The sequence below is a fragment of the Galleria mellonella genome, unplaced genomic scaffold (assembly GCF_026898425.1).
Source record: "Galleria mellonella isolate WM207_F2 unplaced genomic scaffold, CSIRO_AGI_GalMel_v1 utg213, whole genome shotgun sequence".
Lineage (NCBI taxonomy): Eukaryota > Metazoa > Arthropoda > Insecta > Lepidoptera > Pyralidae > Galleria > Galleria mellonella.
In genome coordinates, this window is record NW_026442039.1 from 1,015,218 (window position 1) to 1,031,957 (window position 16,740).

At 29.8% G+C, this 16,740-nt stretch overlaps 1 protein-coding gene across 2 annotated transcripts in view; it reads left to right on the plus strand.

Annotated features, from left to right (window-relative positions):
- Window positions 1–1,306: 1,306 nt before the first annotated feature.
- The window catches only part of LOC113511644 (protein FAM107B), a 35,462-nt gene continuing 20,028 nt past the window's right edge, over window positions 1,307–16,740 (plus strand). The window contains exon 1 of one of the 2 annotated variants that reach the window (XM_052894563.1): window positions 1,307–1,421. In XM_052894563.1, coding sequence (XP_052750523.1) covers window positions 1,355–1,421 — 67 coding nt within the window. In that variant the 5' untranslated portion in view covers window positions 1,307–1,354. Of the gene's footprint in view, window positions 1,422–14,031; window positions 14,050–16,740 lie in introns of those variants that run through there. The other variant, XM_052894564.1, reaches the window with a different exon arrangement.

The window sequence follows — 16,740 nt, forward strand, 5'->3', positions numbered from 1 at the left end:
ATTTTAATGAATAAAATATGCCGTGGCTGTCTGCGTGTTTTTACGTTAAATCTGCTAAATAATTATTAGTCACGTATGTCATACATTATTATGGCTCTGTGTCAGAGGTTTCCAAACTTTTTGCACCATTACCAATCCTAATAAAGATGCAAGTTAAAACATACAAACTATCTAGTTTTTATTATTAATACTCGTATATTACTAAACATTTCGTATTTTATGATTTGCATATATTATAAGAAATAGAAATTAACTGGATCATACAGACAAGCTTTACTAATAAAAAACTTGTTATATTTAACAAGTACCTATGTCGCTTGTAGGTATATAAATATAGCAAAAAAAAAAAACAAGTAAGCAAGTGATATTTTATAAAGCCTCAGATTAATAACTTATTAGGAATCAAAGTAATTCCTGATATATTTCTTAATCATTTTACAGTATTTTTATATAAATTCTATTTTCCACGATTCTCCATTACTTTATATTTTTCACTTCTCTCGGCTTCACTGATTGCGGAATATAAGAGTAATGTTGTAAGTATCATATATCCGCGTGGATCTTTTACATATGTAAAATTTTATATACATTTCGTAAAATTATCTCATCATCATTAGTAGGTACTTTCCTGTCGGCAACAGCGAGTATCTTACTACTGAAGATTAACTGCGTAGCATGCATTAGTTTTCATTTGTCACAATTTTGTTTCCCAATCAGCGACAGGTTTGTTTAGTTTGGATCTCGTTAGTGTGGAGTATATCTCTAATTTATAGGATTAGATCATTGAAGTCTATGTTTATTATGTTTACTACTTGTATATACTTGTACTTTTATTACGTAAAGCGATACATTGTTATTTTAGTATATTATTCATGCGTTACACATTTAAAATACAAGTTCTTACGTATGTTATGTATGTGTTATACAAACATTGAAAAGAGGAAAAAGAGTCATTCTTTGGCAGAGAATTTGAAGTTTTTTCATTGTCAAGTTCTGCAAAATAAAAATAAAAAACAAAAAATTCAGCCATACTTCTTTACTTTATGATGTCACTAGTTTCCATTTACTACTTAAACTAAAAATCACTTGTTGAGAATTTTGTAACATGATCCTGAAACGTTGATCCATCCAAAGGTCAAAACATCCCTATAATGTTACATGTTCGACCGCTCAAATCCGTATAAATAAATTATAAGTCGGTTAAGGCGTCTTATGGTCTGATGAGTAGTTCAGTTTACCTGCGCAGTAGGGTGGGTAAGTTAATCCTGTTAGGTGGCCGTGACACGTTGCCCGGTTTCTGTATAGAGGTATTCAGCAGTAACTGGCCGCTACTGGCCGCGTATCCGTCCTCACAATGTGCGACTCGAGAACTCGTAAAACTGCACCTGCTATACTGGAAAAGCTCGCCATCTATGAAAACGGTATTCTAATCATACTCCACTGTCGCCATAGATATTCATCTCACGATTCCTAATTAGGATCACGATTTATGATCGAAAGTGTCGTAACCTGATTCCACTTATGCATATACGATTTCATTAGTACTTATAGAGTACTCACCACTCGTACTCATATTATCACGGCTTGTTGTCATTTGGCGCACGTGCTAATAAAGCAGCTTAAACAAAACAACGCTTTCACGCCACGTGATTGTGACATCGGATCACTATGACATACCTACTGCACCGAGCTACCAAGTCACCTGATACCCTTTTGCTGTATACATTCTCTTATTTGTTGACATAGTTGTGTTCAATATTTACATCTGATCTGAGTAAGAGAATACCTGCACCATTCAATATTAGCTTGGGATCTGTTGTGAGGTTGATTTGAATTTGATTAATTGTGTTTGTTTAATTTGTAATGAATGATATACATATATGTTAACATAAAAAAACAATACATGCATCATCATCAAATCGCTATCTATATAGTATGTTTGCGTCTATACAATAAGTTAGCTTGTAGGTAATTTAGATAACCAATACATGTCTTTTACAAATATCTTTTTCGATTTTTATAATTAGCTACATTTTAACTTGTCGTTCTTTTTGTTACAAGATTCTCAGCCCTTCTCATAACTTATTTACATTATATTTACTTATCTTTAGTTACAGTCTAATAGGTATCTTTAGTTACAGTTGGTGCAATGGTGCATTCATTATTCAGTTTCCACAAAAAAGAATCAGTACTGGGATCGATGTTTTGCATCATATCACACATCTATTATAGCATTTTTATATTTTATTGATTTATTTAAAAAAAGAACGAGGTTTTAATTCGGTTGTATTTTTTTGTCATTTATAAGCCGATTTGGAAAATTCTTTTTGTATTAGATATGATAGGTTTTATCATGGAAATTTCTTGAAAATTAGTTAAGTAGTTTGATGTTTAAATCAAAATAACTGATCAATTTTGTCACGGTTGAAATTGTTACTTTTTTGTAGAGCAAAATAACGTTTTCGTATTTGTTCTTTAAATAAATGTACGTAATATATACATACTATTACGGAGCAAAATGTACTTGTTTAGTATTAACTATGTAGATAGATGATCTAAATACCGACGACATGTATTGTGTGACTCTGTTTATTGTCATCGAAATACAATCATTAGTGTGCTTAATAATGAGCTAACTGCTTGACACAAAAAAAGACATTTTAACAGTCCTCGTGCGTCCGTTGTTGGCTCTGGCGTCATGGGCCAGGTAGAATAATGCGTTGTTCTCACGTAGGTATGCACATGAATATGTACCAATAGATTGGTTTGGTGTGCTTTGTATATGCCGCCGCGGCTCACAGTATGTTTAGTAAACAGTTCGTTTATCATTGAAAACTTGTTACAATACCTTTGAAAAACTTTAAGTTTTTAGTGTTTCTGGTATTGTGGAGTGAAGATGGAGGCGCTAAACTGCTACTATAAAACAAAAATAAAAGCAAAGACTCAAATCAAAACTAATTTTAAAAATTTACCTATTTCAAATTAACATAATATTATAAAATTCTTATATAATATATATGTAACATGCACAAATGCAACCTTGCAATCTCTTACAGGCAATCTGAATTTATTATTATTATCTATTCCTTTTCCTGTTTATGGAAATAGGAATAAATAGGTGTAAAAAAATAAATATAATGGTTAGTGAAGACATTTAAAGTTGCACTTCAAAGTGCTCATTATAGTATCTATCTTTTATATAAGATCTACATACATCTTATTTACTTATACTAGATGCATCATAAATGATTTAACATAGACTGCTTAACATCGAAACTATGAAGCAATTCAAACATTTTTTTCGTATCGTTACTATACTATACTTCAATAGTATTTCCCATATTAGTTTTGTCTAAAAATCTTTGTTCGTATGGTTTGTGAATAGGTATAGTTCACACGGTGCACCATTGCAATATTGCAAATCAGGTATATGAGGTATTTCTTTTTTCCAGTATAAGAAGCTTAGATTCACAATCATGGAGGTATTTAGCTCTATTATAACTAATTATTACTAGCACGTTATTAATGTAGGTACGCGTATATAATTATTATCAATTGATTCATAGAATTTTAATACACTTTGAATAATAAATGGCGTTTTACCAGTCAATTATAGACTAAAATAATAGAAAATATTGTTACATTTTAAATTAGAAATATATTTATTAGCATATACCATTATGATTATGTAAAAACGTAATAGAGATTAAGATTCATTGTGAATGAGATATCTCTAATATCTAAGTATAATGATAAATGGCATTATTTGTTCGTACTTATCTGCGAAATTAAAATGATTATCAAAATCAAATTCGTTCATAGTTACATCACATTTAAATTGTTTAATAATCGCAATTATTATTATGCTTGTGTATCAGGTTTGTGAAACGTATAAATATAAATATATTATGCTAATATTAACAAAAGTATTTACTTACTCAATACAATACTTCTGTTTTAAGATAATTATTACGCAGACGTTTTGCAACTAAATAATTTTAATTAAATGTTAATGACGCAGACCATAAATACAATTTGAAGAAATATATCCAAATAATAATATATTATTGTCACTCGCATAAAATCCAAATTCTTGCTTAGTAGATTGTAAAAACTTCTAATTGAAAGCTTGAAGATTTTGTACTTTTGCTTATAGTTAATATTTGTAAATAATAAGCAGATTGAAATAAATACGAAAGTGTGATTACTATTTTAATTATCACCGAATGGTTATCGTATGAGTGTGCTACATAATCTTCTGTAAAAATAGTATAATATTTACATATATAAAACATTCTGAGCACACAAGGATTATACATGGTATTCGGTAGCCATAGCTGGTTACTGCTGGAATAAAGAGCTGAAGCGCATTATGTATGCGGGAGACGACAAAAGAGACCGTAGGATAAGCTCTTAACACCTTGGGTGGCGGACATTTGCTTCTAGTCAGACTCCAGCGTCCTAGGTAACTAAAAATATCGATTTGATCGTAATAAAAATAATGTAGGATTGCAGTAAACTATCTATTGTAAAAATAATAATGTATCGGTTGAGAATTAAGGAACATTAAACAAAGAACCGGAATAGATTTTTAGTATTTATTTATGAAATAAATATATTTTTTACATATACCGCACAGTCATGGAAATTATTGCTACATTTAATTCTGTATCATTTAGTGCAATTATTATTTTTATTCACAGTGTAATCACCTGTGAAAAATAATAAAAGTGTTTTTGTTAATATAATAAATATATTTGAGGTAGGAACTTATTCCTTTTAGTTTAAAAAAATGGTCTATTCTCGACTCCACAAGCCTGATTTTAATTTTGCAAGCTACGCAAATCACTAGAAGATGTATGTTCTTGCCAATTTCTTTTTGTCGTTATATTTGCCGTGGTAAGACATTAGTTATTAAAAACTATCGATAGACAGACCACATGAGAGAATCTCAAAATAAATAGTCAAGGCCATTGTAGGTAATAATGGACGCTAAGTAGTTTTTATTTTTTTTATTCAAAAATCTGTTCAGTCAGAATAAGAAGATATGATTAAATATGTGAAATTGTTAAATATGTAGGCATGCTTATTGATTTTGTGACTTGTTTACCCCACACGCTTTCATATTGTTGAGGAATGAGGAAGTTACAGAAATATCTCGCGATTGTTCGATTTGCTGTAAAGTTGATACCATCCATGTGCGGCTGCAATACTGTCCTATATTTATGTTTAGACATACCTTTTTTATTATAATGTCATAAGTTTGTAAAATATGATGCTACTGATTATGACTTATACATAATAATATATTAACAGACATAATTTATAGATTACAGAATGCTTTATTAAGTATGTTCCCTTTAACGAAATCCCTATATACGAAAAATAAACTTACTTGAAATCTACATTATATATGTTAATAACCTATTTTTATAATAAAAAAGGTCAAATACAGTCAAGTGTAGTTAGTCATTGGTTATGGGAATTGGGTCTTATAATTAAAAATTGACTCGTGTGTATATATATATATATATATATATATATATATATATATATATATATATATACACATATATATCCTGTTTCATCGTAATATTACATAATTTATGATTTAATTATGTAGCCGATAGCACAGGCGGGATTACCATTCCATTACCATTCCATCATCCATTAAAAAAATCAAGAAATATCTTACTGGAATGTATAGGCTAACTAACCTGGTTTCATCCTCACCTATCTTCCCTCATTGGTGCCCGCCAGCGGATATCGGTAGTTTGCTCATGCGGGGTTACCATTCTGTTGTCACTAAAAAGCATTACTAAAACAAAACTAATAACTTGTTTTACTCGGCGTACGGTTTATTTACAAGTATCCCAATCTAGTAAAAAATCACAGATGGTACTTTAAAATAATATTTTTTTAAGGAATTTAAGTATTTAATCATATATTTCTAAAACAATCTTATTTTGAAACTAGGTCATATGTTACAAAATTAGTCAATATTATGGAAAATTTCTAACTAAACTCTACCCGTGACTTTGCCTGTGAGGAAGTTCTGCACCTGTAGGTATATTCACCTGTTCAGTCGTTTTATGTGTAATTTAGAAAACATTAATCAATTCTAATTCTTTGCGGGAGACTGGATGTTAATTAGAGATAATTTATATTTCAAGGTAACGGCGTACTTTACGTCAGGTGTTCTTTGAACAATGGAAATGTAAATATATAAAAAAAAAAAAAAAAAAATTATGACTTGTTCAATATGATATTCTAAGTATTGTTTATCTCTAAATGTACATACGTACGCGTTTACGCAATATTATAAACTGGCTGTTGTACCACGTGGCCGTCGTTTACGTGAAATAGTATCTATTTAAAATACGATACTCTTAGGTTTCCATTTTGATTGTATCATAATAACATAACTACACAAAATTGCATACTAACTAGTACATTTGTTGTTCAAGTATGTAAACGGCATCCCATACACAAAGGGAAATTTTACACGTCCATCATCAAGAACTTAATTACGTAATTTATTTTTGGTTACTAAAATATATCAAACTTTGAATATTGATCAATTTGTAATTACTTACATGGAAATATTTAATAACTTATTGTAATCCTAATTTGATTAAGCAACTGTATTATTTGCTGAACATATTGTTTGCATATAATGAATTCGAAACGATGTCACCTTGATTTATTTCAGAATTAATAACTCAATAAAAGATATTGAATTACTGAACAATTTAGCACTTTGGACGTTATGAAATTAAGATTTTAATAAAAAATGTTGAAAGTAATAAAATGCAATATAAGATAATATCCGCACATCATCTTTGTAAGAAAATGGCGGAACTATTGTCTTTTTTATCTTGTGACTCGGTTATTACGCATTTTTACTATACAGAGTAGAGAAAACCCTCTTCTTAATTGTATTCTATTATAGTTTTTTTTATATATAAAACTTGATTAATCTCGTAAATCACTGTGTCCAGTTACGATTAAGATAGAAATTTACTCCTAAAAACTATTCATCGTCTCGTTGTTTATTTACACTGAAAGAAATATGTTTTATATTCCATATCTATTAATATGGTATTATATAATTTATCAAAGTATATAAATATATATATTTAAATATTTCAACGAATATGTGTTAAAAACATTTACTTAGATATTGCAAATTTTTATGCAGTTAATTATTTATTTTTTAATCATATAGTAATTATCTTAATATAATTATCACATTTTAAAAAATGTTCTCACTATATTTTAACAAAAATTTAAATATAACAACATTTTGTAAAATGTTAAACAACATTAGGCAACATTTTAAAAATATTAAAGTGACATAATTTTTGCAGAAAAGTAAATTATATAAATATTAATATTATATAAACTATTAAACATAGTGTTATTCTTAAGCACAAAAATAACACTAAGTTACAAGTTAATAGTCATATTACATACTTTATTAAATGGGATATATAATTAATGCGATAATTTTACTCTTAATAATGACACTTTCTCTTACTTGTTTTTTTTTTTTTTTTATAAAATACTATAGCTTCGTGTTTAAAGTTATTAAGTGACTGTCGCAACTGTAATAGTAATCCTAAATAACTTTATACTTTATATGAGTACTAAATAATAATTAATACTATGGCGTACTTAATACCGTCCGGTATTAAGTTTGCCATATGTACATAGTTTCACTGTGCATTAAAGTTTATATAAATAAATAAATAAATCGATATTAAGAATGAAGATTCATAATAACTAAATGTTACCATAAATAGAAATTACAGTGTTGATCACTTAACTGCATTGAAAGCGAAAGTGACTACGCTTGATCCATCAATGCAGAATTACTTATATAGAATAGTGTAAAATTATTAATTGCACTTTTTATTTTTAAAACCAATTTCTTAGGAAAGTTAATAAATGATTAATAAAATTAATATCAACTGTATCATCATCAGAGTACCATTTATTTTTAAACTGAGTAGAATTCTTACTGTTAACAGTAGACAATCGCTAGGTTGTTATAAGGTTCAGATATTTTACTGCAAACTGATATATTATATACTAATATTGTAAAAAAATTAAAGGAAAAATTTGATCATTTGCTTATAATGAATATACTCAAAAATCAAACTAACTATTTACCGATTATAATATTCTTTTATCTATAGAAATTTACATTATCAGCGAGTACTATATAGGTTATTTATATTTCCATACAGACAAATGCAGTATAAGACGACCTGGGGGGTCATCCTAGAAGGAGCGACGATATCAAATGCGTTGCAGGGAGGCAGTGGATGTAGGTAGCTCGGGATCGTTTCTTATGGCAGTTTATGGAGGATGTCTATAGAATATATATTATTATCAATAATTGTATCTACCTGTGCGAATCCGGCCAGGATCGATAGTTATTATAATGATTAAAAAACCGATTGCAGTTTTCACGTAGGATACCTAAAAAAAATATTCGAATATAAAAAAAAAAAAGATTCAGTCAAAGCACTTCAAACAATTGGTTTCAAGTACGAGATCCTCGCTTCTGTGACGAACCAGTAGGTAGATACTTGAGCACGGATTTTTGGACTAGAAGTCTCAAGTGCTTACTGATAAGACTATAAAAGAGGTCTTTTATTAAACCCAGCCCCAACCCTCATCATTACTCTATTAATAAAGTAGATTTTAGTATTACATTGGTATTACGTAATGTTATGAAAATATGTAATTACATAAATGTAAGGATTTTTTTTAAGTTAGAAATAGGTATTCTTATGCGTGATACTATTGCGTAAAAATTACGTATGTTCGTGTGTTGGGCGGGCGGCATGGCAAGTAGGGCGAGACGCGAAAAGCTCCGTCTGCCTCAAGAGGTCAACGCCCTCAGAGCCCTGCCCGTGAACGGAATACGAGGGATGGAAAACATTTGTCGATTTGATACTATTTGGCAAATTCATTAATATTTTAACCTAGTTTCACTACAACGTGATCACTACCTGTTATTGTATAGATAACATACTTGTTTATAAAAGGTAAATATGAACAAATTTAAGTAATCTTTTATAACGTCAAATATTGGTTTTATTTATTAATAGTGTTGTGAAAACAATAACCTAGCTGATTTTTATATTAAATATTAAATAGCAATTTAAACAGATAAAATATGTAATTTACAATAAGAAGGCAAATAGGAGCGATCTCATTACTGTATTACAAAAATTAATAACTCGTTTCCGTGATTGTATGTCGCTGAAAAAATAGATATAAGACGTTTCATTGATTTAGTAATTTCGTAAGCGTACACTGTAAATTCGATAGTTTTCATTTCCCGGCTAAGTCACGCAACGGGAAGTCCTCCCTAGAACGCGAGCCGACGACACAGCGGCGCCGCTGTACTGTTGAAATACAAACTACAAAGTAACGTGTACATAGTTACATTATTCGTAATCATTTTAATGAGATAAATGTACTGGAAAAATCGCTATTATTTTGTTTGATGATAAATTAAAAATACAATGTATTACATATTTCTTAAGTGAAAAGATTCGGGCTCAATAGCTAAATATTATCTGATTATATTGAACTCATGATGGTAATATTTGTAAACGAAAATGCATACTAATATTTATGCTGTTGAATAATTATGCTAGAAAGGCTATATTTAGGGTGGGACCCTTCAAACCGAAACATTGCCATTCAAGTATGGCAATGAAATTGTAGAAGTTATAACATTTTAGTCCTATGGATTGGTGACGCACGCGAGGCACCATAGGTATACAAGCATACGGCCCACCTTTTGGTGAACAATTACCATAGCCTTTCTTTCTAATTTGTATAGAAAATAATAACGGTCAGTCCCCTTAGTTTGTTTATCTTCATATTTGCTATATTTTTTATGACAAACAGATTATTATACCTTTGTGACAATTGTTATTATCTAATAGATATGCAATGAATAATGAACAAATAAGCAACGTCATATTTTTGTTTCATATTTATCATAATCTTTAGGAATAATCTCATTAATCCGATTATCAAGTTACTTAAATATATCTCTTTATTACGTTCTCATAATATATAATACTTTATAATGAAAGAAAGAGAACTAGTCAAAATATTAATGTTAGCAAACAAATTAGAGAATGAGAAGAAGTATAGTCTCATTTTGTTAAAAAAATAAACAAAATAATATAACCTTATTAATTTAGTTAGGTATGTCTAAACATCTGTCCCTCTATCGTATTTCGACTTGTTACATCTTCATGAAACTTTATAGGAAGATTAAGAAGGATGACGATTATATGAAAACAAGCTGTTACCTGTGATCTAGTTTATACTATTGGTATCTAGATTTTAAAATTGGACAATTATTTGCATTTGCTACGGAACTCTATTCGCGCACGTTCGGTACTCTTACATCATTACTTCAATATCTAATATACAGTCATACTAAATTTGTGTGCAGCGTATCTTGTATACGGTACGGTCTATTTAAATAAGAAATCTGCGTTTGCGGTGGTCATGTGAAAACAATTTAAAAATTTCGTCTTACGTGGTCTTACGACAATAATATTACCTACTCTAAAAGCAAATAGTGAGTATGACCAGACAAGACTTTTATTTACGTGTTATAAAATTATTGCAATGAAAACTTTAAGGATGTCAAAAATAATATATACAATTATATCTAGATCAATTTATATAGCTGTTCATTTCTTTTAATATCAAGAAAAATACATTTTATATCTCCCTGAACTACAGTGAATTCAATTTTAATATATTTGTAAGTAATTATAACCCTATATTTGAAAATGAAAGAAGCCCTTATCGAGGTTATCGTAAAGACTAGACTCTTATTTATATAATAAATTGTAGCATTCATAATTTATCATGGGTTCAATGTATTAAAACAAAGTATTCATAAGATAGAATAATGAATACCAGTGACTGTTCTTTATGAAATTAATATAAAAGTACCTATGTAGTATTAATGTTAATTAGGTTATATATCTTATCACTGACATTTTAAACACTTAGTTAAAGTAGCTATTGTTTAAAATTGTGTTACATAAAGGTTTTAGTATTTAAATAGTATAAATGTATAGAAATATTTAAATAATAGCTAATAATAGTAATGATTGAAGTCGCATTAAAGTGACAATTACAGAACCAGAAATCGTGTGTTTACAAGTAGATTTCGCTTACACTTTTATTAATTACGAGTAATAAATTATTATGATATAAAGATGGGGATAACAACTACATCAATTGTAAAAAGAATGAATTAAATCTGTTCTGGTTTTGCGAGGTAATCGTGTAACATATATGTAACAAAAGTACATACGTAATTAAGAATATCCTCATTTACTATTTACTACTACTACAGTTGTATGGTATAAACAAGTAGTTTAAAATCCCATAAAACTGTTGTTTTATGAACTATAGAATAGATAGATTCTTTTTATTGCTCTATACATAACACATTCGTATTACCACGACTGAATACGTAATATGCTTCAACAACATAAATATATTACGACAGACGACGACGAAAAGTATAATTAAGCTTTTTTGTATACGAGTATCTACTGGTTTTTGGTGACAAAACCATCTTTGAATAAAATATATACAAATAAATTTGAAGATCATTTTTTTGTAATTTTCATTTCTAATATTATATTATAATGTGAAAATGAGTTTGCTGCCACTAGTCGCCTTGATGGTTTAGGCAATAGTTATGAAATTTAGCATACACGGAGTATAGATAAAAACATAGGTTAATTTTATCTCTGTCACGCGAATGAAGTCGCTAGCACATATTGTAACTGCATAAACAATCACGACCACGTAAAGGCATTTGAAAATGTGGTGCTATATCTTGTAAGTCCTTACAATTTACCTTACGTATTATTGCGGTCACTCTATTTATGGAGTTAACAGCCTGTTTATGTATCTAGGCTCTATGCTACGTGCTTGGTTTGTTCATTGTGGCCGCGACATATTTGAAGAAACATATTGCGTATGGGTTTGGAAGTAACAGCCACCTACTACTAATAATGTCTCCATTACTAGACTATCGATCTATCAATATTGACAACCAGTTAGTCTTGTCAACATTGTGAATATTTATCCGTCGTTATGAATAATAATTTTATTTTCCTGCCCCTTCCCCTCCTCCAATCAAGATATATGTTATAACTGATGTCGAAATTGGGTTTAAGGTAAGTGTAAGCTGTTTCGAATAGTAAAAAATATAATTTATTGTTGTTTATACTAGCACACGCTCTAGCGTCACCTGTTCATACTACTTACCGATTTACTTACTTATGATCCTTTAAGGTTTTTTTTATATTTTAAGTTATTTGTAAATTTTAAGAATGGGATTTATGTACCTTTTTGTTTAGAATATTTTAGAGATATTACCTTATTAGATGTGTTAGATACCATTTAGATGCGTTAGAATATTGTTCTCGTGTTGTAAAAGTATCATCTATTATTTTATTATTTTTAATTATCTATTTTTTTGTCTCCATCTATTCACAATTTCCATCAAACATTTAAAGGTCGACTGGAAGAAATCTTTTTTCATGGGTAACTCCGCCATTGTACATATTAAAAAAAAAACTTGTACTCCGTTACTAAACACTGCTGTACAGTAAAGTGTTACAAACAAAACAATCACGCACTATGAATTTTAATCTTAAATTAAAGGGAGGAAAGGGATTGTTAGTAACCATTCCACGTGGTTCCCCCTGGAAACCATAGTGGCTAGTTGAATTCGTCAGGATGGGTTAATTGACCTGCTTTCATCTTCATCAGTCATCTATCACCGGTGCCCCATCAGAGTATACCGATAGCAAAGACGAGATCACCTATTAAAAAAATCTTAAATTAAAAAAAGTAGCTTGTTATATTTGGTAGCAGTGTTAAAAAAATGTGAATCAAATAATACTTTTTGTACCTACCTCTTATATTCATATGGAAGCACACCGCGCACAGTAACTGTCGCGCCCTTTTCAGGAAGTATCTATTTGATTTTCCATACTATTAAGTACTAGTAGAGTAAAGTTATGCAATATTATGCGCCGCTCTTAAGAAAACTATTTGTAAAATTATTACGAAAATCAGCTAGTGTGTTTTTGCACGCGATTTGATATCTTTAGTCATTTCAGAATTGTTAGCATTGCAATGCGTGCTAAGTCTAAGACTTTAATAGTTTATGTCAACCACATGAATGTTCCTTAACTTTTCTACGAGCGATATCGTTTTAGAAATGTAGGTTATTTAGAAGATTTTAGTTTTCTCTAATATAAAATCAGAATTTTCTTAATACAGCAATATGTCAAAAAGTATTCGATTATAATATTAACGACTTAGGCTTTCAATATTTTGTATTAGATACGAGTATATATGCTAAATCGTGGCTATCATCTATATATAATTTTATGTTATACATACATCTGTTCGTTAGAAACCGTTGTCCGTCAATACCTAACAGTAATGTCTACTAACAGTGGTCTTGCAATCAAATACGGGGTCGTCCCCTAATCGCTCACAACCCTTTCTAGTCACACCCCAGTAAGTTTCAAACGATACGATAATCTGTAACGATATGTTATATGACGTAATTGCGCCCGTGGAAATGACATTCGATAAAATTATTCGATCCATACATATAACATTATCTTTTGCGATTGTAATCTGTTACAATAGCTATTTTATTAAACAACAAAAATATTATTTTCAATTGCTCTATCATTGGAACAATGACGTTCTATTAATTTTAATAGACTCATTAAGTGTTTGAATGCAGCACATCTGTGCATCTTTGGTCGAATTAGTTGACCTCTCACAATGAAGTACACGGGAAAAATTGTATTGGAGTCATAACTGTCATCAAGCCTAATAAGCGATTCGTGTACGCCCGCATGAGGAAGTGGCTTATTGATTCAGCTACCCATCGGCTGGGGATCATTCTGTCATCGTCAATTGAGGCCGTACCGCAAAGTCAAAATTATTAAAGTAAGAATTATTTATTTATTATGTTGTTTTAATAATTGCGTCTTCTTTTTAATAAGTGGGCTCTTTTAACTTTAGATACATAAAACAATAATAATTAATAAATAACAACCTTCCTAAACAAGTAGCAAACTAATGTATCGATAAATATGTTATCACTGCTTTATGCCTGATAAAGAACAAGATAAATGATCGGTATCTTATTCTTTTTCATGAGAAGGCGTACGAGAATAAATCGATAGATTTGATTGCTACTTTTTTAAGAGACAGTAATCTACTGATCAGTCATTATTATGCACATCAGTTTGCGTAGTGAAGTTCCCAGTTCGGTTCTGGATCTAGCCAGTTTTGAAAAAAACTTTTCAGTTGTGCCTTCAGATGTTCTTTGTCTGGCTTTTCATAGCATAGGGTATTCTTGGTGTGATCGTGTGGCACTCACTAGATATTATTTCAAAATTAACAATTAATATGACACTACACAATTATTTTCTGGATCGGAAATAGAAACTTGAATCTCAAGGAGTCGAATCTGTGTTTAAACAAATGATCAAAAACCTCAATAAATGCTCTGCTTTGATCTAATTTCGAAGTTTCTTAATAAAAGATATACGTCTATTTCGGCAACTGTTCATAGTGTAGCGACGTTACTTTAAAAGCTCCCCATCCATTTATAATTTATGCGCTATAAACACCCGACCCTACTATCGCACGTGTCGAGGGAATCATATATCTAAAGTAATATTTTATTCTTTACCCATTATCTTTGTGGAACATAAACCCGCACTGGCTTTCTGTCTCATAATCACGCCTGTGTTGTAACAATTACTTAAATAGAAATTATGATTTTGCGAATTTTATTGAAGCATAATCGTGCATGAGCATTGGTTCTACATATATTATGTTAAAAAAAGTACGAGTTCAATTAAAAAAAATATCTGAAACAATCCTTAAAATAAAAAAAAAAAAGAAAATACATCAGTCCTAATTGACGAAGTTAAGTGTCACATAACGTAGAGATGAAAAATACCAAACTGAGAATCTCCTCAGTCGGTCAAAAATAGCTATTAAATTATTATTTATTATTATTTAAGCGAGATTTCAAAAAAAGGATATCAATTCGTCTATATTTTTTAAACTTTTAATAAATGTTGCATTTTGGAGAAATTAATGTTAATATTGTATTTATTGACGATTGCCTGATAAATTGGAAGCATTTATCTCTATTTATACTTCAGTGATTTCAAACCCTAAATAACTCCATGGTATTTGAATATCTCGGCGATCTATTCTATTCCACATAACTGAGTAAATAACTGTTATCTACTTGTACGTAAATTCTCTTGTTATATGAAATTCATTTTACATATTGAGTGATTATCTAGCCGACACTAAATATAATTTGTGTTTCTTAGTTTGAATTTTCGAACAAATCTACAGTGTTGGTAAACATTACTAGTAAACCTTGTTTACTTTGCAGGGCACGTTGCATATATAACTGCTCGGTGAAATGTAAAGAATTCGACTATGGCGTTCTCTATAACAGTATTATTACTTGACTTATTTTTATTATTACTTGACTTATTTTTATTATTACTACTCTATTTAAGATTTTATCTGTTATATGCCAAGTTTTATCTCTTTTAACTACAGTTATAGGTATATTTCTAAAAATCGACATCCTTGAGCTTATTGGTAGCTATTTTAATGATTCGTAAATAGTAATATAATGATAGTTTAGGAATGAATTATGATTAAATTCGTTTATAATTGTTAGTTTAAAATTGTTGTTATTATATGCTGTAGAATATTGAACAGCTTATATTTACGTAACATATAACAATAAAAAAGAATGTAAAGTGAAATCCAAACGCATTCTGCATAAGGATTAAGCCGAGGAGCCGCGTGTAGAAAATCTTAAGAGAAACCTTATTCGCAGAGAATTCAGAAGCGTACTGGGACTAAAAGGAAACATACTAGAGCATACAAGTACCACTCGATTCAAAAAAATATTGACTATTTGAATTAAAACTGAATATATAATCACTTCTAATGTTTATCTATTGATTAATATCTCATGTTTACGTGAAAGTTTGTATTATCAGATTAGCGAAGTTTGATATAGCCATATGACAGCCTTCAGGCGTGGCATGACGTCAATTGTTTCAGCAAATGAATGCCAAATGACCTTGCGAGACTTATACTTCTAGGTGGAAAGCTAAATATAGCCATAGGTCATGGGTCAACCGATGGTGACGAATTCGCTTTATCTAAAATATTAAGTTTTATTTTCTATATGTGCTTATAGTCTGTGTGTATTTATGAATTTACTATTGACTAAAATATTAAATAATCATTAAACATATTAACATACCTAATTGTCTTTGTGTACATTTATATCCTAAGTTCCGTAATCTTCGTAGAAGGTAGAGAGAATTATATAACAAAGACTTTAACTATGTACACTAAATGAAAAAAATACTAAGAAGAACTTTAAGCTTGGAATGTGGTTATTCGAAAGGGAAACCATGCAGTCAGGTGAAACCTAGATTGATCTATCATAGTCACTGATTAATTATAAGTATACTGTCCGTCTGAGGGCGGAGTTGGATATCGTCGTGTATGAATGAGATGGATCGCAAACTAGTTTGAAAAAAACATCTGCTACGTTTCTTGATCATTCTTTCATGTTGAAAT